Here is a 22,336-nt window from a genome sequence, read left to right on the forward strand (position 1 = left end):
ATGTATTCCATCCACTAGATCAATTGTTATAAGCGTTAATATAGCGATTTTAGCAAGAAACGTTTTGAAAAATTCCTTGTTTTTCCTCTTAATGATGAGATTTACTAAGTTTCTGTTCAAATATGTGGATATATCTGATGTCCGGGTGAAAAAATATTAGATTACCTTGAAATTGATCGCTGAATCATTTTAACATGGCCAATTTTAATTGAGAATGGGAGTTTTCAATGAAAAATCGAATTTTCATATTTTTTTCTAAATTGACGTTTTCTTGTGGGTTTTTCTATATATTAAAGTGAAAATAAGCCAGAATATTCATATACAATATATATAATATTCATATTCAATTTCCATCGAGTTATCAAAGATTATTTTCGTTTTCAACGTGACGTACGACTCTAAAATTCACCTTCTTTATCAGTTATCGCGTAGCGTCCATGAAGTGCTGCCTTACGGGCGGAATGACATAAATATTATTGAATGAACGCATTATTTCACGCAACCTAACTAGCGTGCGCAAAGCGCGCGTCTTTCCTAGTATGGAAAAACAACGAAATTAGCTGCGTAGGAGCTGAATTTTAAAAAACTAATTCGTAATTGTTCTCGAACATATTTTTTCCAAAAGTTTGAAAAAAAAATCTCTGTAGCCCAAAAATTGGAGGCCTTGGACTATTCTTAATATTTTAAGCATCTGTGAGGCAAACAAACTATAAACAATTGATTTTTTTGCACTAATTATACACTAAATATCTAATTCGTTTTTAGATATATATAATCGATCTTCAATGTATGAGAAATCTCACTTCAATAACCCACGACTTTCAAAACTCATAGTAGTCTTCCCTTAAGAATTCATGACTTCAGTTGAGAATTCATCTCTTGAGTTTCATTTAATCAATGAAACCTACACAGAATATTGAGTGTCGTTGCGTCGTGAGTTGATCTCTGCATCTTAGAATTCCTCGCCTCGCACGTGTAAACCTCACCGTTCATACTATCAGTCAATTGGAGCTGTAATTCAACAGTGGATACGTAGCCTCCGTGTAAACCAATTCTCGATGTATTTTTTGTACCCTCAACTGCAATTCCAGCCTTCCACCATGACATTTCAGCTGCTGGATTACTACTACTTGATTCACATATCAATCTACCAGTATCACCAGCTCGAAATTCCTTGGGTTCACGTGTTATTTTCACTTGAGCAGGTGGAAAATTCACCTTCAGAATAATTGTTTTACTCATTGGAATTATTGTTGCTGAGTTAACAGCGTCACATCTCATGTGTGCATTATTGTCTGATGCATTAACGAGAATCTCGAGTTCGTTTGATACTGCGTGATCTCGTTCCCTTATGGTGCCCGTTATCTGATGAAAAATGTTGAGTATTTTGAATGCGTTTTGGGAAGGGGAACTGATGATTGATGGGACTTACCTCTTTGTCGTTTTTATACCAAGTTACAGTGGCCAGGGGATTACCAGCTGTTGCTGTGCAAAGGAGTTTCAGTACTGCACCAGCATCTATCTGATGATTCTCCTCGTAGCCACTTATAGTCAGTCTTGCGGGTGGATCTTAAAGGTTCATTTTAATGATAATTCAATTGCAGGGAGAAAAAGAGGTTCGTGTGCCTTTGATAGCATTGTAGCCTCGGCAAAACCCTATTTATTTCGAGTTCTCAATGTTTTTGAAATTGAAACAACTCGAGTTTTTTAATTAAAAACATTCAAAACGTGTCAAGTTCAGGATTTGTTGAACGAAAGACCGCTTTTCTGCATGAAATTTTGTTGAAGTTCCATTGGAAATGGATAAGCATTCTATAGGAGTTCTATTAGAATTGTATTGAACAGTTCCACCATAAAATTCATTTGTTCGGAATCGCAACAAATTTATTCATATTAAGAATTTTACTAAAAATCGAGTTAATGCCTAAGAAAATAAGGTTTCCGAAATTTTAAACAATCTCAATTATTTATTTACAAACAACGAATGTTTGAAAAAATAATAATTCTGTGCAAAATGTAATTTGAATGACGAAATTGTCCTGACGCAATGTAACTGATAAATTTGATGATTGAAAATGTGATCAGTAGCAAACTGTAAAAGATACTTGGATATCCCTTATAAAGAGAGAACAAATATAAGAATACAGTGAAAACAACTCAGAGAATGCGTGTAGAATCCCCATAGAAAAAGTTGCACCGGAAGATGAAATTCTACTGATTTTTTCTATAAAGTAGTTTCCATTGGACATAATAAATGAAAATAAAATCTAAAATACAAAAAAAAAACCAGTAAAGATGCAAAATTCATCAATAAAAGGTCAATAAAAATCCAATAGCATTTGGAATCAAATGGTAATTAATAACAACGCACTTTAATACTCACAAATGACATTAATTGTATGAGTCTTCATAGTATACTCAGCAAGTCTTGAATTCATAGCACTACAAATAACAACAACACTCCTAGCATCCTGATTGATATTGAACGTGATATTGGACGCGGTGATCCATCCACCCCTCTGCGCTAGAATAGTGTTAGAGTTGGTACTATTGAATTCCATTCCACCAACAGTCCACTTAATATCTGCTGGTGGATTAGAGTTGTCTGTTATGCACGTAATAGTTACTCTCTCATTAGCCTTAGCCTCAGTGGGTCCCGTAATAGTCACAGCAGCTGGACGGACTGTTGAGTACAAACATCGGTATTTAGTTAACACAAAACGTATTACGGGAATGGTAAACCTGCCTCTTTGGGAGGGGGGAAGGGGGGCACTTACAGAGGACTGTTAAATCAACGTGAACTTTCATTGGTGTGACACTCATGACATTTGATACCTCACAACGGTATCGTGCCTTGTCATCCTCTGACTGAGCCTCAAATGAGAGGACATTCTCGGAGAGGCTATTGTAGGTACGATAAACACTACTCTTGACCTCATCATTCCTGAACCAGACCACTTGAGCCGGTGGATTACCACCACGTGATCTGCATACAAGCTCCACCTTCTGACCACGACGTATCGCGTCACCCTCGTTGTAGCCCTCGATATACGGAGCACCCGGTGGATCTGGATGAATAGTTTTCTTTAGTTTTTTAGGGCGCGGGAGGTGGAGAGAATACGGAGCGGAGTGTACCCGGAATGTCTAATGAAAGATTCTAGAAATTTTTTTTCTGCTTTCCTTATGGATGTGAAAAGTTTGGGTACAGTTTTAAAAATTTTCCACTGAAATTTCCGATAAGGGTCTTGGAAAATTCTAACAAATAACTTTCCACTAAAATTTCAAGGAATTTTTTGTCATTGAAATTCATAATTTCATGGAGACATCAGTGGAAACTGTAGAGTTCAGTTTTATTATTCCAAGTAAATTAATGACAAATAAAGGTAATTCAGAAGAATCTCGCCTTGAATTCCAGATTCCTCTGAATTTTCAGGGAATTCGTTTAAAAATTTCTGAAATTCCAAGAATTTTAAAGGAATTGCCGGAAAAATCAAAGGAATTTGGCAGTGAATATTTATTTTCACTAGAAAATGTATGTAAATTGTCGAATTTCTGTCTTCCTGCCGTTAAAAAAATAGAATTTTACTTGAATTTTCAGAGAAATTCCATTGACTTTTTCCCCTTAAATCGGATGCAAGGTCCTTTTCCTCATGCAATTTCCATTTTTTATTATAATTTATTAGTTATTTGTTACATTGCTGGAAAAGGAATCACAAAAATTCACATTTTACTGAAATTTCAATGAAATTCCTAATTTTTGAGCAACATGAAGACGAGAATTTCTCAATTCACTTGAATTTTTAGTAAATCATGAATATTCAGTATCAAATTACGCCGAATTGTCAATTCATTGAAAATTCAAAAATATATTTCGCTGAATTTTCATAATTCATATTGATGTTCATGAGAACTAAAATGTGATAAAAATTTCCAGAAAGTATATCAGAAATTTCAGCCAAATTTTGTTAACATTGTACATGAGGAATTGATTACATTCAATTTCCACACGATTGTTTTTGTGTAAGATCTCATCAAATACAAAACAATTGAAAAAATTTCCAGATTTCATAAGTAATCATCCCCTTGGTACTTTGTTAATTGCAACAAAACTTACAAAATACTGAGAGTTTTACAGTTGCTCGCATTGGTCTATCAATGGGAATGGCAGGATGTCTCGCCTCGCATGCATAATCCATGCCATCATCATCGACTGTAGGCGCAATTGTCATCGAACTTCGTGTGTCGTATTTCTGGAGCTTCCGCTTGGGTTCTCCTGGCTTTGGTATTTCTTCATCTATATTCGACATGAAATGATTGATTACCATCCGTTTCGGAATATTCCAGGAACTATTGGCGCCGAAGAAATCATTTTTTGTTCAATACCACTGCTTACAACCATCAAAACCCCGTTTTCTATTTTCATATTCTTACAGACTTCACCGGAGCTAGGTATAAATGCCAGCACAAAGTTCAAGAAGTAAAAAAATATCTGATAAAAATTTTTAGATGAAAAAAACGTTGACTCTAAAGTTGGCTTCTTCTAGTTTTGGTATTTCTTTATCTATATTCAACAGGAAATCGAACTGACCACATTCTGTGGCACTGTCTCAGCCTGAGCAATGAAAGGACACTCATTAGAGAATTAAGACAATTTTAAGTTTCACTTATGAACGCAATCACCCCTTATTAAAAACAACCGAGTTAAAAATCCTTAAAATACTACACAAATTCATCATAAATAGTAGACTAAATATCTGAAATCATTGATTGTAAGAAATGTCAATATTTACACTGATGGAATGATTCGTTTATTCCAGAGATTCCGGAGATTCGTCGACTATTAACGAAAGGCNCACTTGAATTTTTAGTAAATCATGAATATTCAGTATCAAATTACGCCGAATTGTCAATTCATTGAAAATTCAAAAATATATTTCGCTGAATTTTCATAATTCATATTGATGTTCATGAGAACTAAAATGTGATAAAAATTTCCAGAAAGTATATCAGAAATTTCAGCCAAATTTTGTTAACATTGTACATGAGGAATTGATTACATTCAATTTCCACACGATTGTTTTTGTGTAAGATCTCATCAAATACAAAACAATTGAAAAAATTTCCAGATTTCATAAGTAATCATCCCCTTGGTACTTTGTTAATTGCAACAAAACTTACAAAATACTGAGAGTTTTACAGTTGCTCGCATTGGTCTATCAATGGGAATGGCAGGATGTCTCGCCTCGCATGCATAATCCATGCCATCATCATCGACTGTAGGCGCAATTGTCATCGAACTTCGTGTGTCGTATTTCTGGAGCTTCCGCTTGGGTTCTCCTGGCTTTGGTATTTCTTCATCTATATTCGACATGAAATGATTGATTACCATCCGTTTCGGAATATTCCAGGAACTATTGGCGCCGAAGAAATCATTTTTTGTTCAATACCACTGCTTACAACCATCAAAACCCCGTTTTCTATTTTCATATTCTTACAGACTTCACCGGAGCTAGGTATAAATGCCAGCACAAAGTTCAAGAAGTAAAAAAATATCTGATAAAAATTTTTAGATGAAAAAAACGTTGACTCTAAAGTTGGCTTCTTCTAGTTTTGGTATTTCTTTATCTATATTCAACAGGAAATCGAACTGACCACATTCTGTGGCACTGTCTCAGCCTGAGCAATGAAAGGACACTCATTAGAGAATTAAGACAATTTTAAGTTTCACTTATGAACGCAATCACCCCTTATTAAAAACAACCGAGTTAAAAATCCTTAAAATACTACACAAATTCATCATAAATAGTAGACTAAATATCTGAAATCATTGATTGTAAGAAATGTCAATATTTACACTGATGGAATGATTCGTTTATTCCAGAGATTCCGGAGATTCGTCGACTATTAACGAAAGGCAGAGTTGAATGTGACCAAATAAATATTCGTTAATAGTTAACGAATGGTTCAGTTGAAAGGTGAAAGTCGAGTCAAATAAGGCTCCTCAAATATATTTATTATAGTATTTGTTAACTATTAACGAATAAACATTTGGTGAAACCAAATAGACTCTAGCCTCCAACTAAATCCATTGGTTAATAATAACTAATCCTTTCTATCAGTGTAGATTAAGTTAACAGAACAAAAAAAAATTAAATTGAATGATCAATTATGGATAACCACCCGTTTTTGAATACTTCAGGAACTACTGATGTAGAGAAGTCATTTTTGGCCAATACCACTCCTTGCAACCGTCAAAACCCCCGTTTTAATTTTCATATTCTTACAGATTTCGCTGGAGTTGCAGAATCGGGAGGAAACAGGGATAAATGCCAATACAAAGTTGAAGGAATAAAAAAAATATTTGATAGAAGAATATAAACGAAAAAAAAAATGGTTGACTCTGAAGTCTGGAACAATGCCAGCGAGTCATATGCAGAGATTGGAAGAGTTCAGGTATAAAGGGGATTTCAGTAAATCCTCGCGTTATATTTTATAAATATTCTTTCGCACCCAGTATTTTCACATTGTTTCGCAAATGGAAAAAGGATTTCAGTCCAAAAACGTCCGAGTGTGAAAAAGTCGTTTGGTTTTTTGATGCCGAGGCTGTGGCAGAAGTCGAGAGAAAGAAAATGACTTTTCCAGAATACGTATTTTTCGTTGTTGAGGCGGAAGTTTTGGAATACGTTCTTCTGACTTTGTCCTTTCATACCCACTCACTTTCTTACTCACTCAGGATCTAGCCACTGACAGGGAAACTGGTTGGGGGCCGAGTTATTGAGGATGATGCTGCAGGAAGGAATAGCGTAGTGACATAAATCGATAGCTGGAGATACGCTCTGGAAATCACTCGTTGGGGTGCATCGACAAGTTTGGATATGGACGGGAAGATCTCCACTTTGAACTTTACTCGTTGTTTATTCTTTTTTTTTTCACTTTTGTTACGTTTGAGCATGAAAATGGTCGATTCCTACCGCGGCAAGTTTTATTGGGACCTTTTGTGGAGACATATTTCTTCATAGATCTGCTGAAGCTGTGGGTTATTCTCGACTCACAATATTTTTACTTCTAAAATATATTCTGGGACCTTCATACGACCCTATAAGCTTGGTGAATAGAATGTGGGAAATAAGATAAGATAAAAGGACATGAACCAAGCTTCATCTTAAAATATTGTAGCTCAAACTAGTCTAAAATTGTGAAAAAAACGACTTTGAAAGGTAGGTCTTATCTCATTTTCAGATAAAACTAGATGAGGTGAGATAAAATATCATCTTTTACTTTATCTCACCAGATCTAACAGATTTTTCTCCATTTTTCAATGGTTTTTTTTTCAGAATATGTCTTTTTTCAAAATTATCTTTAAGCAAGAATAATTGATAATACGAATAATCTAAAATAAGATAAGATGCGATAAGATAAGATATTTGTTATCTTATCCCATCAGATACACTAAATTTTTTTCGAGTGTTTTTTTGCAGATATTTCTTTGTGTTGAACAATAGTATTTTATCTCATTCTCAGATGAAAAGATGAGACGAAACATTATCTTTTATTTCATCTTATCAGATCTAACAGATTTGTCTCCATTTTAAAGTTTGTTTCCAAAATATGTCTTCATTTTCTTTTCAAAATTATCTTTAAGAAGAATAATATACAATAAGAATGATCGCAAATAAAATAAGATGAGATAAAATGTAATTTTTTATCGCATCAGATTTAACAGATTTTTTTCCTCATTGGTTTTTTCTAAATATTTCTTTGTGTTTGATTTTTGAAAAAATTATCTTTAGGCTACAATAATCTACAATAATCTCAAACAATGAATTTGAGAATGAAAAGCCGTCTGTTTTGATTCCTTTGATGAATTTCAGCATTTAAAGTCTCTATTGAGCATCAATCGAACGTAATATCGATGAACGAAACGCGGTATTAAATAGTAATAACCAGACGTCAAGAATAAAAGGGAAAATCCGTATCAATGGTCAGCCTTCAGCCTGACTCGCAGTTTGTGCCACCACGCGTCGTTTAATATAACTCCAATCTCATCTGGTCGTTGGCGGTGGCAATCTTGGCTGACTGTGCTGTATTTTTTTATCGCCCTCACAAAGCTATTTCTATTTTTTTGCTTTGCGTCTGCATTCCAGCCCTTTTGACGCCTTTACCCCTTTGTTTTCTACTTTTATTACATATTGAACATTGGAACTCACCGTCTTCAATGGAGATTGGGGTGACGCTCGTATCGCCACCTTTGATCGGAAAATTTCCACGGTACCACACTATTGTAGCGGCTGGCTTTGCGAAACTGACCGTGCACTCCAGACTCCTCGATTCACCGACGTTCAGCTCGATTTTTCCGTGATTCGGGTGACCATTCACTTCTACTTTTTGGGGTGGAGCTGAAATTGATGATTTAAGGGTTTTATAATGTGGAGTTATGAAAAATATTTAAAAATATATATATGTTCATTATTATTTGACGGAAATTATAAGTCAGTAGCGCAACGGTAAAATGGTTCAAGTCAACTTAGGTCTTAGCTGAGTTTTCGAAGAATATCTCCGAATCTAAGGGAGGCAGTGAAATTTTCATAATATGCTTTTTTGGTAAATCTTAATTCACTCTACAAAAAAGATTATTACAAAAAATTTGCTATTTGCCTTGGATTCCGAGATATTTATTGAAAACTAATCAATATTCAAAGTCGAATATTTCCTTAGTCAATTTTCAACATTATTCAAGAATTAAAGAAACAATTTCATTATTATTTACGAAAAATTATAATATATTTCTTAAATTCATTATTTGATTTCAAGCCCGAAATCCGATCGAAATGTTGAACATTGGTATATAGCAATCAATTGAATGTCATATAGTCATAACAATTTTCACTAATTAGTGTGAGCAAGTGTCCCAGCTTTCGGGAGTACATTGTCATCGAAATATCGAGGCTGTTGGAATTTTGGTTCACTCAAAGACAATTCGATAGCCCAATTAATCATTAAAAAATGCGATTGATGATAACACAAAGGCATTCCATGGAATATGAAATTTCGAATACAAGCTGATAAATTCATCATGGTAGATGAATCGTTCCACTCCACAATATCATTCCGAATTATCGCTAATTGGTCAGTGAATTGGAAATGATGTAAATGTGAGGACAAAGGGATAATGCAGTGATGTGAAGTTATAAATTCTTCAATGTAGTTGATAATTTTTCAAGTGGACAATGATTAATTGAGGATTCTACTGCCGTTCATGTCACTCCCAAAAATGAATAATTAAGAATTCGTAATTATGATAACAAGAGCCCGTTCGGTAATGATGATGAGATAACGATTTGCGGCATCTCGACGTCGTAACGAGTGAGAGTATGACCGTTAATTTTTGTTATATGGCGCAAGTGCAGTGAGGACACTCCCTGTAAATCAAAACCCACTAGGGTAGATTTTACTATGGGCCAAAAGGTGAAGGGAGTGACTTCCGGGCGTGGAGACCATCATAAATTCAAGTGTCAAGGAGCTACCTTGCGCGCAGTCTCACCGTACTTGATAGAATATCGCGTTGCAGAAGTAAGGTCGACGCTCATATACTTTGCTCAATTAACACTTTATCGCTGTGGAACCATTAGTTGAGATTTTAAACGTTTCGTGATAAAAATACTACAAGGTATTCCATACATTCTCCTTCGCTGACATTTGGAGCGAAGAATCTCTGAGCTTTTAAAATTTTTGGGTGAAATTTTTATAACTTGATCGTTTTTTCCTTAATTGTGAGGAGTTTTGCGATTGAAAACTTGCAAGTCGGTGAAAAAAATCAAGAAATTTCGGATTTCACTGAAAATTCAAATTCAGGAAGACGAGGATTTCCCAATTTACTTGAATTCTCAATGAAAACATGAATATTCAGTCCCCACTCTCCCGGAATTTTCAATCAATTGGAATATTGCGTTGATGGGGGAAGATCGAGGCTCATATAGTTTGCTCACTTAATACTTTATCGTTGTGGAACCATTCACCAAGATTTTAAATATTTCGTGATCAAAATTATTCAAGGTATTCGATACTTTCTCTTTAGGTCACATTTGGAGCGAAAAATCTCTGAGTTTTGAAAATTTTTGGGCGTAATTTTTATCAATTGGTTTTTTTCTTAATTTCAATGAATTTTGTTAATTTTGACGTGGATAGGTCTATGGTTTCAATATGGGGGGTCATTTTAGGAAACGGTCCTTATGTGCAACCCCATCTATCGGAATTCAGGAAAATTCTAGACATTTCGAGGTAATTTGAGAAGTTTTTTGAAATTTTGGAAAAATTCAAAAAGTTTCCAGAAAATTCGAAGGAATACAAGGAGTTTCTATGAAATTCGAGAAAGAAGGAAAGATCATGAGTATCCACGTACAATTACAGCTGTATCAAAGACACAGGCGCCTGCAATTTTTTTATTAATTTTCATGAAATCGTTGATTTTTACATAAAATTTATAATTTTCAATGACGTAATTCCGTAAAATGAAAATAAAAATTCGAAATTTACAAAAGTCCCATTAAATTCCTAGAATTTGCAACAGTGTTTAATCAATATATGTTAACACTTCCACATCTTCTTTCCCTAACCATTAATTTGAATAAATTAATCCCATTAATTTATTTAAATATTAGATACATTGTAAACAATAGGTTAAACATTTAAAATGCTGTATCACTGAATTTCCGCCGACAAATTCTGTGCACTCCTGTCCATGAAAGTGACAGGATTAAGACAAATTTGGTGCAATAATAATGATGATGACGGTGTCGGCTCGGAGGCGCCGTCTGATTATACTTAATTGCAATATCCGCAGTGGCTCGTTTCAATTACCGCCGAGGCTCCAGAATTGAGAAGACAAACAAGATAGAATGGGAGACCTGTATGTGGTGTCACTTTCAAGAGCCGCTCGGCGGCATGACTGTACGAATGAAAAGAGGGGGAAATTAATGACGTTTCAAGTATACGTCGAGGTACATAATGTTGAAAAAATTTAGTTGAAATTTCCGACAAAATTCGTGGAAATGTTTATCACATTGGTACCGCTAAAATTTTGAGGATTTTCGTAACTGAAATTTCAAATTTTATGGAAAAAATCTTTGAAATTTCAGTGGAATACTGATCCCATTACATCTTCTCTTCAAAAATTCCATTTGATGACGTAATAAACATTCAAAATCTAATGAACAAATCTATAGAAATCGGGAAATTCAAGTTAATATTTTCATGAATGACGTTGGGGCTATACGGAATATCAACGTTGGGACAATGTTGACTACCAACGTTAAGGCAATGCTGGCTATCAATGTTGGGGCAATGTTGGATACCGACGTAGGGGCAATATTGGCTGTCAACGTAGGAGAAATGTTGGTTGCCAGTGTTGGGGCAATGTTGGGCCAATGTTGGCTGTCAATGTTGGGAAAATATTGGTTGCCACCGTTGGAGCAATGTTGAATTTAATTTAAAATACATCCTCATCGAAACTGCATTCGGAAGCAAATTACAAATTAACTAGCAAAAATCTATTGACTATGTTGTGATGAAACCAATTTTCCACTTGTTTTTCTAACAGTGCACAAAAATGTTTTTAAAAATCCTAAATCGTCAATGTTTTCATCCGTTTTGGAGCAAATACAGTCGAACGTAAATATCAAATCACGTATTTATCTATTTATAGAAATTTTTTCAAAGAAAGATCAACGATTCCATTCCCCGGGGATTTCATGCATCGTTGAGTGCGTTCCCCGGGAAAACGTGGAGGAAGTGACCCACGTGGTATATATTTCTTTGGACGAGGCAAGTAGTACCACGAGAATAGTTCGTCTCTGGGACACTGTGGAAAATGTGCTCGACCAACCGCTAGTCACTCCGACGGAAGTTCGCGCACGGTGACTTTTCCAGGGTTGCACCGGGTGTTTGGAATATAAATGCGAGGACGCCTCTTGTGCGGAGCTTGTTTTTTGGGGGGGATGGAAACTGGGTTTATAATAAATGCACTGGCCTGGGGAGTCAACGGCTCACTCAATATTCAACCAAGTTACATCTTCAGTGAGCGTGTGCAAATTTTATACGCAAATTTTTTTGGAAAACTTTTTTTTTGTACATGTCATGAATATTGATTTCCATACGGCAATTACGTCAATCCCTTCAATTATTCTGCGTTTGAATAAGCCAATCCATTTTGCCTCAGTGGTGTGTATTAATTTCTGATAAAATTGAAGTGATCACTTATTTAAATGAAATTCATTTCTCAAGTTTCTCTGTTTTAGGGTTTTATTCATTGAAAAAAAAAATTACCATTTTTGGCTGAAATTTCATGGTTTTGATTTTGCAAATTCAAAATTCTATGGAAAAATCACTGGGAATTGAAAATTGTTCCATGATAATTTAATAGAATTCAGGAAAATTAAGTTAAGTTAAAGAATTCTCGTTTTCCTGTAGTAAATATTCGGAATTTCATTTGCTATACAAAAGTGTCAAACTATACAATGGAAATAAAGATTATTATTATTATTTTAAAAAATTGGAATTTCATTAGATTTCCAGTGAAATCCGAATTTCGTTTTCTTCCTAACATTGCATTTTAGCCATACCTCATTTGATGAAAGTAATGCGTTTTGCTAATTGAAAAAAATGAGCATTGCGGACTGAAATTTGAAGGAGTGCTGAGATTGAAAATTGAGAATTTTATGGAAAAATCAATAGAAACTGTAAACTTTAGTTCAATTGTTCCATAATAATTAATACGGCTCAGCAAAATTCAATTAAGTTGAAGAATTCTCATCCTCCTGCTGCGAAAAATTTAAAATTTCATTAAATTTTCAGAAAAATCTGAAATTTTATTGTTTTCCTAACGTTGACTTTTAGTCATACGTCATTTCATGAAAGCCATCCGTTTTGTCCTAGTGGGTTGAATTAATTGTCTACAAAATTGAATTGATCTCTTAATTAATTTAATTAATTTAGGATATTTCACTGCCTTGACATTCTCACAATTTTAAAATGAATTGCTCTAGTCCAAATGTAGAGTTTCTTCATAGGACAGTCCTAGGCGGTACATAAATATAAATTTACGTACATAAATGAGCTTGTACAATGTTAATGCACTACTTGCGTTACTCGAGGAGCTTTCCGTACTCTCCCAACCTATTCCAGCATTTCTTTCGCGGCTGGCATACATTATTCCCGACACTTACATTATTTAGTGGACTACTCTCTCCGTTGTAAGGGGAAACACGAGGAGCAAGAAAAATTGATTCGCGGGATGGAGATTGGTATCTTTCTTTGTCCATACTGTTTAGAGATTATGTCTTGACGGCATTGCGTGCACCTGCATAATATGCACTTTGCCGCTCATTTCCCTTTGTCTCTGATGATAAGCGCAGCGCCCGTGAGATTTATTGTGATGCGAGACGACTGTTCCATTACATCAGCGCTTTAAAAATTCCGTTTGATGGCTATGAAATTTACTTGTTGATCGATTGGAGAAGGAATGAACGTCAAATATATTACACTGATCCGTGAGACCCAGTTCCACAGAAAAATGGAATAATTTTATTCATCATGTGAAAAAAACATTGAACTTTCAGCGATAGTTGACTAGTCATTTTTATGAGAGTGACATTAAATTCCGTTTAGGGAGAAAAAAATAGAGAAATTGCAGAATTCACTGGGAATCCAGAGGAATTTCTAACTTTTTAGCAGCAGGAAACAAGAATTTCCCAACTTAATTATTTTTTTTATTTTTTCTATTTCATTGGTTTTATTGAAGTAGTTCTCGATTTGAAACCCCTCCTCTAGCCTGCCTCCCCTCCTTTACTTTTCCTCTCATTGTTATTTGCGGTATCATAGCCGTCTTACTCTTAGCTGTGCCCCATTCGAGCTAGGACTGCACAGGAAACCATGTAAAACCCCAGTCGCACAGCCGGCCGATTGTGCAGTGCCCTAATGTATCCATATGTCACACTGACTAGATGGAGACACTAGGCCGCTACACCGTGCCTACCGCCCGTAATTTTGTGCGAGCGAGGTGTTCCTAAGCGGTCACCCATCCAAGTACTAACCCAGCCCAACGCTGCATAGCTTGGATGTCTGCCGGAGCAACACCTCACCCACCTAACCATTACAGTCGGTTCCCAACTTAATTAAATTTTCACTAAAAATAAGAATAGTCAGTACTAAATAACACTGAATTTTCAGTTAATTGAGGATTCAAGAATATATTCACTTCAATTTCGTCAATTTTCATTCACTTTCATGGGTTAATGGAACTGCATCTGACTGTTTTTACAGATTTTTCCATGAAATTTTGCATTTGGAAATTCTTTGAAAATCCAGTCGAATACTGTTCCCCTACATCTTCTCCTCAAAAAATATCATGGATATATGGCTGTTGGATTCTCATTTCAATAAATAAATAAATAAATAAATGAATGAAAATTCCGTTTCATGACTATCAAATTTATTCGCTCATCGACTGCAGAAAAGTACGAACATAATAATATATTTCAATGATCCATGAGACCTGGTTGCACAAAAAATGGAATAATTTTATTCGTACTGTTAGAAAAACATTGAAATTTTAGGGATAGTTGACTAATAATTTTTAGGAGAGTGACATTAAATTCGATTTAGGGAGAAAAAAATAGTGAAATTTTAGAATTCAATAAAAAATCAACGTAAATTCCGAATGTTTTGACAACAGGAACCGAGAGTTTCCCAACTTACTTAAATGCTCACTAAAAACATGTATATTCATGGATAGTACCAAATTGCCCTGAATTGTCGAAAATTCAAGAATATATTTACTTAAATTTCCTTAATTTCCATTCATTTTCATGGATTAATTGAACTGAAATTTATTGTTTCCATAGACTTTTCTCTAATATTCATCATTTCCCGTGATGAAATTCCCGGAAATTTCAGTGAAACCCTAACGTGATGAAAATTTCCGAAAAGTACCAGAAATTATGATGATTTAATCACTTGAAGTGCTTCATCCAAATGATTTTCGCAATAACATCGTAATCGCACGGAGATAATAGACCTATTCAAACTGGGAAACGAAAACGTGTTTCAATGTTTACAAATGTTGATTGAAGAGGTTTATACCCTTCCGAAATGACGAATATCCCTTCACTGCAATCATGGTATCAAACAACAATTTCCTATACAAATTGTTTCTACATACACACGGTATGTGGATAATTTAATTGCAGTAGGTAGAGTGGAACCGGTTTTTGGAGATCTAATCCTAGGGATTACGACATTGATCCATGATAACCAGTTGTTATTTTATATTTTCCAAATACAATGGATTTTAAAAAATCGGGCAAAGAAAAATACAGAGAATTTATGTCGAGGAATTTTTCATAGAAAAAGTTGCACAATAAAATTCTACGAATTTTTTCTATAAAATATTTCTTATTGGAAATTTTCTAGTCAAAAACGTACTGTGAAGCTGTACAATATTTTAATAAAATTGGACAAAAGCTAATAGAATTTACCGTAGAATTCCTGCCCTTTTTCTGTGAAATTTTTTCGTACATGTAAAACAATAACGAAAAAATTTTCTAATTTGTCAAATTCTTCTCAGGTTATTAAAAATCGTTTGGAATTATCCTCAGCTGGAATGAGACCCACGAGTTTACGATTAACACGTGTTTATACTGTCACCCAAATGATCTTAACCTAATACTCCCGACTGTCATAACACCCTGAAAACAGTTTCAAGTTTTCCCCTTTTTGTTTGTAAACTCCTTCTGTGTCTCGTGGGAAGCACAGAGTACACTCAACGATTCATGCCAGTGTTCGCTTTCCATTGAGCATATGCTCTGACTAATACATGTCGTTGGGGTCATGGTGCATGCGCTTTGTGTACAGTGGAATATCATGCCTCGACTCTTGGTGGGGTTATATTAGTATGATGTATTCTTCGATGTTGAAGAAGGGGTTGACATCCGCTTGATGTTCGAATTATTTTGATTTCAAAGTTGATGGTTTGATGGTTAATTAATGCTTTTGACTTTCTGGAATATTGAAAGCCGTTATAATCCCTCGAACTCAAATTTTAATGGGCACTTTTTCGTTTTTCTTCAGGCAAGCTTAAAATATTTAATTTATTCACTTTAAAAAATGATGAAAAAATTCTCAATCTCTTATTTTCTCTTGAAAAAATCAGCAGTTAGTTTTTTTACTGTCGATTTCGCATGCTGACAATTTCTTCATCCCATCAATCTTGTTCATGAAGTAGTACTATTTTTTCGGAGAATTGTACTTGAATTTAATCGCACACGTTCAACCCTCAATCACCAGTCACGAATCGCTATCCCCCAGAGAAATTCTATCAAGTGGAGTAATTGGTTGATTTTATACGGGTAATTAATGTTGTTGACTTTCTAGAATGTTTGAACTCGTTATACTTCCTCAAACTCAAATTTTAATCAACATGTTTTCGTGTTTTTTCATACATGTGGAAAATAAGTCATTTATTCTCTCCAAAAAATGATGAAAAAATAGACAATCTCTCATTTTCTCTAAAAAAAATCAGCAGTTTTTTCATTTTCGATTTCGCATGCTGACAAATTCTTCTTCCCATTATTTTCATTCATGAAATACTACTAATTATGCTAAGAATTGTCCTTAGGTTGAATAGCAGAAGCTCACCAATCGCTAATTGTTATCTTCCAAGGAAATTAGATCAAGTCGAATAATTGGTTGATTTTATATGGGTAATTAATTTTATTGACTTTCTAGAATATTTGGACCCATTATACCCCCTCGAACTTTAATTTTAATAGGTATTTATTTATTCTCTTTAAAAAATGCCGAAAAAATGCCGAATCTTTCATTTTGTTAAAAATCGGACGGAGGTCCGATAATTTTCACAACAAATAAAATTTTGGACTATTCTCACAAGACTTACATGGTCTTTGCTTGAGAGTTTAATCCCTATGGACCCTTACCTTCAGTGCTACGCACTTCTCACTGAATCGTGTCGTTGGATATGTAAATAGTTAGAGGTACGAAGGAGATTATTGAGGTGCAAATGAAATAATTTATAGACCGAAGTGAGTTCCCGTTAAAACTTTAATGGCGCCATGAATACAGCACTTTTGCTAAATTGAGAAATATATGATCTCGGAACATTATACTTTAAATCAAAACAAATTAAACTAGTAATTTATTCAACTAATTGACACAATTCGCAATATTCTGGAATTCGATACTGGACGATTAGCGCATATAAAATTGATTGACTCGATTCGAACAATGAAACTGAGAGAGGCCGAAGATTTGTCCCGGAATATCTAATGTGGAAATAATTAGGCTCACCCTTATCTTAGTACTTTACAAAACTGGTATAGTCAGCGAAAACGTCTTTCGATGATCTTCGGATAGACGGGAGGCGGCGAATCCTAATTAGTTGGATAGTCACTCAGTTTTGATTAATTTCATTATTTCGGAGATATTAAGTCAAATAAGTTGATAAAGTTTACTAAATTCCACTAAGAATTGGTTCACGTATTATAAAAGGTTAGCTTCGATTTCAGTTAACTTGATTTTAATCTAATAACTAATGGTACAATTTGCAAATGAGTCCAACCAGTGACGCACGCGTGTATGATATACTCTAACTTGCGCGACTACGAAGTTGGGCGTAATTGTCGCGGATCGAAATTATTACTGCAGTTATTCCGGACACGCACTCAAGTCGGTTTACCGCACGGTTAAAGCCCAAGACTAAGGGAAACGTACACGGCGTTGTTGGGTGCACNCGATCTTTCTGATTAGTATCTGACCCGAAATGGATCGAGTCCCAATTTGACTTGTCAGTTTAGGATCGAAATTCACTCCGTCATATTGGATCCTGATACACTGAGAAAAAAATTTCCCAAAAATTAGTGTGCTGTCCCCCAACGCCGGGACATAACATGGGGTCGTCGAAAAATTCATAAGTGGCACCCTAATTTTTGGTGGGACTCCGGCCACTTTTTCGGGGGATTCCCGTAAAAATGAGTGTGCCACATGCGAATTCTCCGATGACTCCCTGTTATGTCCAAGCGTTGGTGAACAGCACACTAATTTTTGGAAGGATTCTCACAAAATTACGATGTATTTTTTTCTCCGTGTGCGGAGGAAAAATTGTGCAGGAGCCAAATTTTAGGTTATTCCCTTAATGGTAAAATTGTGACTGACTATTGTCTCGAGCGCTCTTCATTTCGATGCACCCATTGGGGATGGGCGCTTCATCGTCAAATTTTGCGCTCGCACGTGCGAAATGGGGATAGAAATAAAATTCTGCGTGATACTTCACATATGGAAATGCTGACATTTTAATTTCATACGCGCGAGACTATTCGTAAGGTAAATGTGAATTAAGGATGTATTGCACCCTTTTCGCGAAAATTCACGGTTTTTGAATTTTTCTAGTAAATTATTGATCGGATTGATGTGAAAAAATATACCGTTTTTGCGCTTTATCATTACTTAATGACTCACGAAATTTCATGATCGTGCAATCATTTTCCTGTGTTTTTTGTAAAACTTTTCGGAAATTCACAAAACTTTAGAAAAAATAGAAAACACTTTAAAAAATTTAGAAAAAACGTTAGACACACTTCGTGAGTCAACCAATAATGATAAAACGCACAAACGGTATATTATTTCGCGTCAATCCGATCAATAATTTGCCACGAAAATGAAAAAAACCTGCCTTTTGACCGAAAGGGTGTAGTACATCCTTAAATATGATATGGCGAGTATAGATTAGTCACCGCGCCCGTGGAGTCCCCGCTGACGCTCGGAGTCGTCACGCGCGCCGAAAGTTGCTGACGCTCGAGGTCAGCGCGGACGTCCGAGAGACGCGGCGACTCGATACGTCTAGCGAACATTAAATAAAATTTAATAGAAGAGATTTTAAATTTTAGAGATTTTGTATTGTTGGAATTCATGCCTGAATACAAAAATTAATTTCTTAGTTTAGTTAAACATTTTCTCTTTTCACCCAAACACTCAGGGTGACATTTATGGCTTTTCTTAGAAAATAGAGACGTGAAGAAAAACAGTCCTCATGGTGAGTCACAAAGGAGAGGCTGAAGAAAATTGAAACAAGGGCCTTTTGTCAAATGGGTCCAGAGAGTGAAAACTCTCATGACTTTTAGTTAGTCGTCCTAGAGACTTCGTTGGAGAAAGATATACCTTCTGCGTGCGATCATTAAAGAGTTTTACTTGGAAGAATAACACTAATGTGTTTTTATTGAGTATTCCTACACATAATCCAATATGTATATAACAATTTTCTCCTGAAAAAATCATCAGTTATTTTTTCTATTTTCGATTTAGCGTGGTTTTTAAAATTAATTGACAATTTTTTTTCTCATCAATTTTATTCATGAATTATTACTAATTGTTCTAAGAATTATTCTTGGATTACATTCAAGAAGCTCAGCCCTCCATCACCAATTACTATTTGTTATCCCCCACTGAAATTAGATCATTTGGAGTAATTGGTTGATTTTATATGGGCAATTAATATTGTTGACTTTCTGGCTAGAATAGTTGGACGCGTGTTACCCCTCCCCCCCTCCAAACTCAAATTTTAATACACATTTCTTCGTTTATCTTCATGCAAGCTACAAATAATTCAATAGCGAAGTGGCGAGTGTAAATCGATTTAAGTCGACTTAGTTCTTCGCTGAGTTTTCGAGAAATATCTCCGAATCTAAGGGAGATAACAAAATTTTTGTAATGACTTTTTTTGTAGAGCGAATTGAGAGCTGCAAAACATCTTATAACAAAAATTTTGCTATCTGCCTTAGATTCCGAGTTATTCATTGAAAGCTGGCCAATAGTCGAAATAGACTTAAACTGTTTTACCGCTTCACTACTGAATTCATGTATTCTCTTAAAAAAAAATGATGAAAAAGCAATTAGTTTTTTCATTTTCATTTTTGAAGTATTCTTAAAATGAATTGCTGACAATTTCTTCGTCCCATCAATTCAATTCCTGAAATACCACTAATTGTCCTAAGAATTATCCTTGGGTTAAATAGCAGAAGCTCAACAATCAATCATCAATCGCTAATTGTTATCCCCTCAGAAAAGGGTACTAACATCGAAAATTAGATCAAGTGGAATAATTGGTTGATGTTATATCCAGTCACACAATTCACCTTGCACATTACCATGCACAATGGAGAATTGAGTTTGGCTCTTTACGTCAAAGCCCTCCCGGTACTGTGGCCGTATCAATAATTCCAATCCCCGATGTATTCTCCTTTGCGGAAATTTGGACAAGCCTGTGCAACGGTATTCCTCTTATTTCCTCTTCACCCTCTCAAGATCAATTGATTCTCTATGTCTCTTGGCTGACGATCATTCCGGGGATCTGGGTCAAAGTTGAGGATTTGCGGGAAATCAAAGGTTAGGACGTGCATCACTCGGAATACGAGTAAAATATACACTGGAAACTTTGTCAATTAGCGATTTAGTGAGACGTGACATGAACTTTGGAGGAACTCGATGGGATGCAAGGAGTCTCATGGTTTCAGGTTTCATGGTTTTATTTGATCTGCTTAAAGTATTAATAACCAAAAGATATTGAATCATCAATATATACATTTTGGAGAGTGAAACTCTTTATTTGATTTTTTTTCTATTCGTTTATTTTCATTCACCATTTAAAATTTTTTTTCATTTATTTATTTATTTCTAACTAATTAAATTTTTATTTGAAACAATGAAATATTCAATTATATTTTTAAAAAACGATTTATTTGATGCGAATAAAAATGTAAATAAAGGTGAGAGGTGGTGGCGCTCGTGAGAGGTGGTAGAGTGGCTGAAGGCTCCGTCGGTTTTGGCAACAAATTATGGTTTTTTTGGTGAAATAAAGTGGAAGAAAGCTGTCGAAGAGGCTCCTCGTAGTGTTATTCACGAGGGAGGTAATAAAGCGGAGGGGAAAAGAACTTTTTGAGAGATTTTTCAATGGATCGTTGGCGGCTGGCAATTTGGAGGTTAGATGGCGTTTTGAGGTGTAGGCGATGGGATGGAGAGGGGCAAGAACGATGGAGACAGGCGGGATATCTAGGGGTTAGAGAGTGGAAGATATTAAAGGTGGCGGTGATGATGTAAATTAAATTCCGAAAAATGAGCAATTGAAATTGAGAGTAATGAAAGAAAAAAAGAGGCAACCCGAAATAAAAGAAGTTGGGCAAGGTTTGGATGGACGGATGGAATGGCCGCGAGGCAACTTGTGACATGGAGAACTTNGCTCCTCGTAGTGTTATTCACGAGGGAGGTAATAAAGTGGAGGGGAAAAGAACTTTTTGAGAGATTTTTCAATGGATCGGTGGCGCCTGGCAATTTGGAGGTTAGATGGCGTTTCGTGGTGCCGGCGAGGGGTTGGAGGGGCAAGAACGATGGAGACAGGCGGGATATCTAGGGGTTAGAGAGTGGAAGATATTAAAGGTGGCGGTGATGATGTAAATTAAATTCCGAAAAATGAGCAATTGAAATTGAGAGTAATGAAAGAAAAAAAGAGGCAACCCGAAATAAAAGAAGTTGGGCAAGGTTTGGATGGACGGATGGAATGGCCGCGAGGCAACTTGTGACATGGAGAACTTTACCAGTACCACGGAGGCAGAAGCATGGTTTGGCAAGGAAGTCTGTGGCACCTGAGGAAAGTAACATGAATTGGAGGGAGCAGGGGAGGCAGAGGAGGATTATGGTAAAAGGTAAACGGAAGAAGGAAGTGGAAGGCTGAAGGGCAGTAAATATGAGGCACGCAATAACCGTGAAAGAATCAACATGCAACGATGGCAGTGACGCTAAATATTGAGGAGAGAAGATTATGGCTGAGGTAAGGCTGAGGTGGACGTTTTGGAGAGAAAACGTAATTTTGGCGGTATGGCAGTACATATCTTGATTGAGGTAAACCTTGAGGGGCAATATATTAAAAGAACTGGAAATCAAAAGGGGCGGCCAGAGAAGGACGAGTTGAAGATGTTGGAGGATGGAAATGGCTCCAACAGAGATGGGAGAGACTGAGAGGAACAGTGGGAATGCGGGTGGAACTGGACCAGCGGAAGGACGGAGCATCGGAGACGGATCTTTCAGTATGACCATGACATGTTGTCATTTGTGAAAATTTTCTTAAATCATTTGCGAATGTTCTTAAAAATGTTTCAAAACGGTGTAGATGTCCGCGTTGGCTTCTGACAGGATCTGCTTACCTTTTTGTTATTGTTCACTTGAGGTTGCGGCGTAAGGCAAATTTTGTATAATTATTATTATTTTTTTTACTATTGTT

The 22,336-nt window shown here is 35.7% G+C and overlaps 1 protein-coding gene across 1 annotated transcript in view; it reads right to left on the reverse strand.

Annotated features, from left to right (window-relative positions):
- The window catches only part of LOC107040433 (nephrin), a 290,643-nt gene that overhangs the window by 11,649 nt on the left and 256,658 nt on the right, over window positions 1–22,336 (reverse strand). Inside the window, exons 4-9 of the mRNA XM_029126266.1 lie at window positions 8,208–8,396; window positions 5,179–5,358; window positions 2,778–3,068; window positions 2,384–2,683; window positions 1,433–1,569; window positions 909–1,365 (exon numbers count right to left, since the gene is read on the reverse strand). Of these exons, the coding sequence (XP_028982099.1) occupies window positions 909–1,365; window positions 1,433–1,569; window positions 2,384–2,683; window positions 2,778–3,068; window positions 5,179–5,358; window positions 8,208–8,396 (1,554 nt within the window). The remainder of the gene's footprint in view (window positions 1–908; window positions 1,366–1,432; window positions 1,570–2,383; window positions 2,684–2,777; window positions 3,069–5,178; window positions 5,359–8,207; window positions 8,397–22,336) is intronic.

The sequence above is a fragment of the Diachasma alloeum genome, unplaced genomic scaffold, assembly GCF_001412515.2.
Source record: "Diachasma alloeum isolate Michigan unplaced genomic scaffold, Dall2.0 Dall_scaffold_00335, whole genome shotgun sequence".
Lineage (NCBI taxonomy): Eukaryota > Metazoa > Arthropoda > Insecta > Hymenoptera > Braconidae > Diachasma > Diachasma alloeum.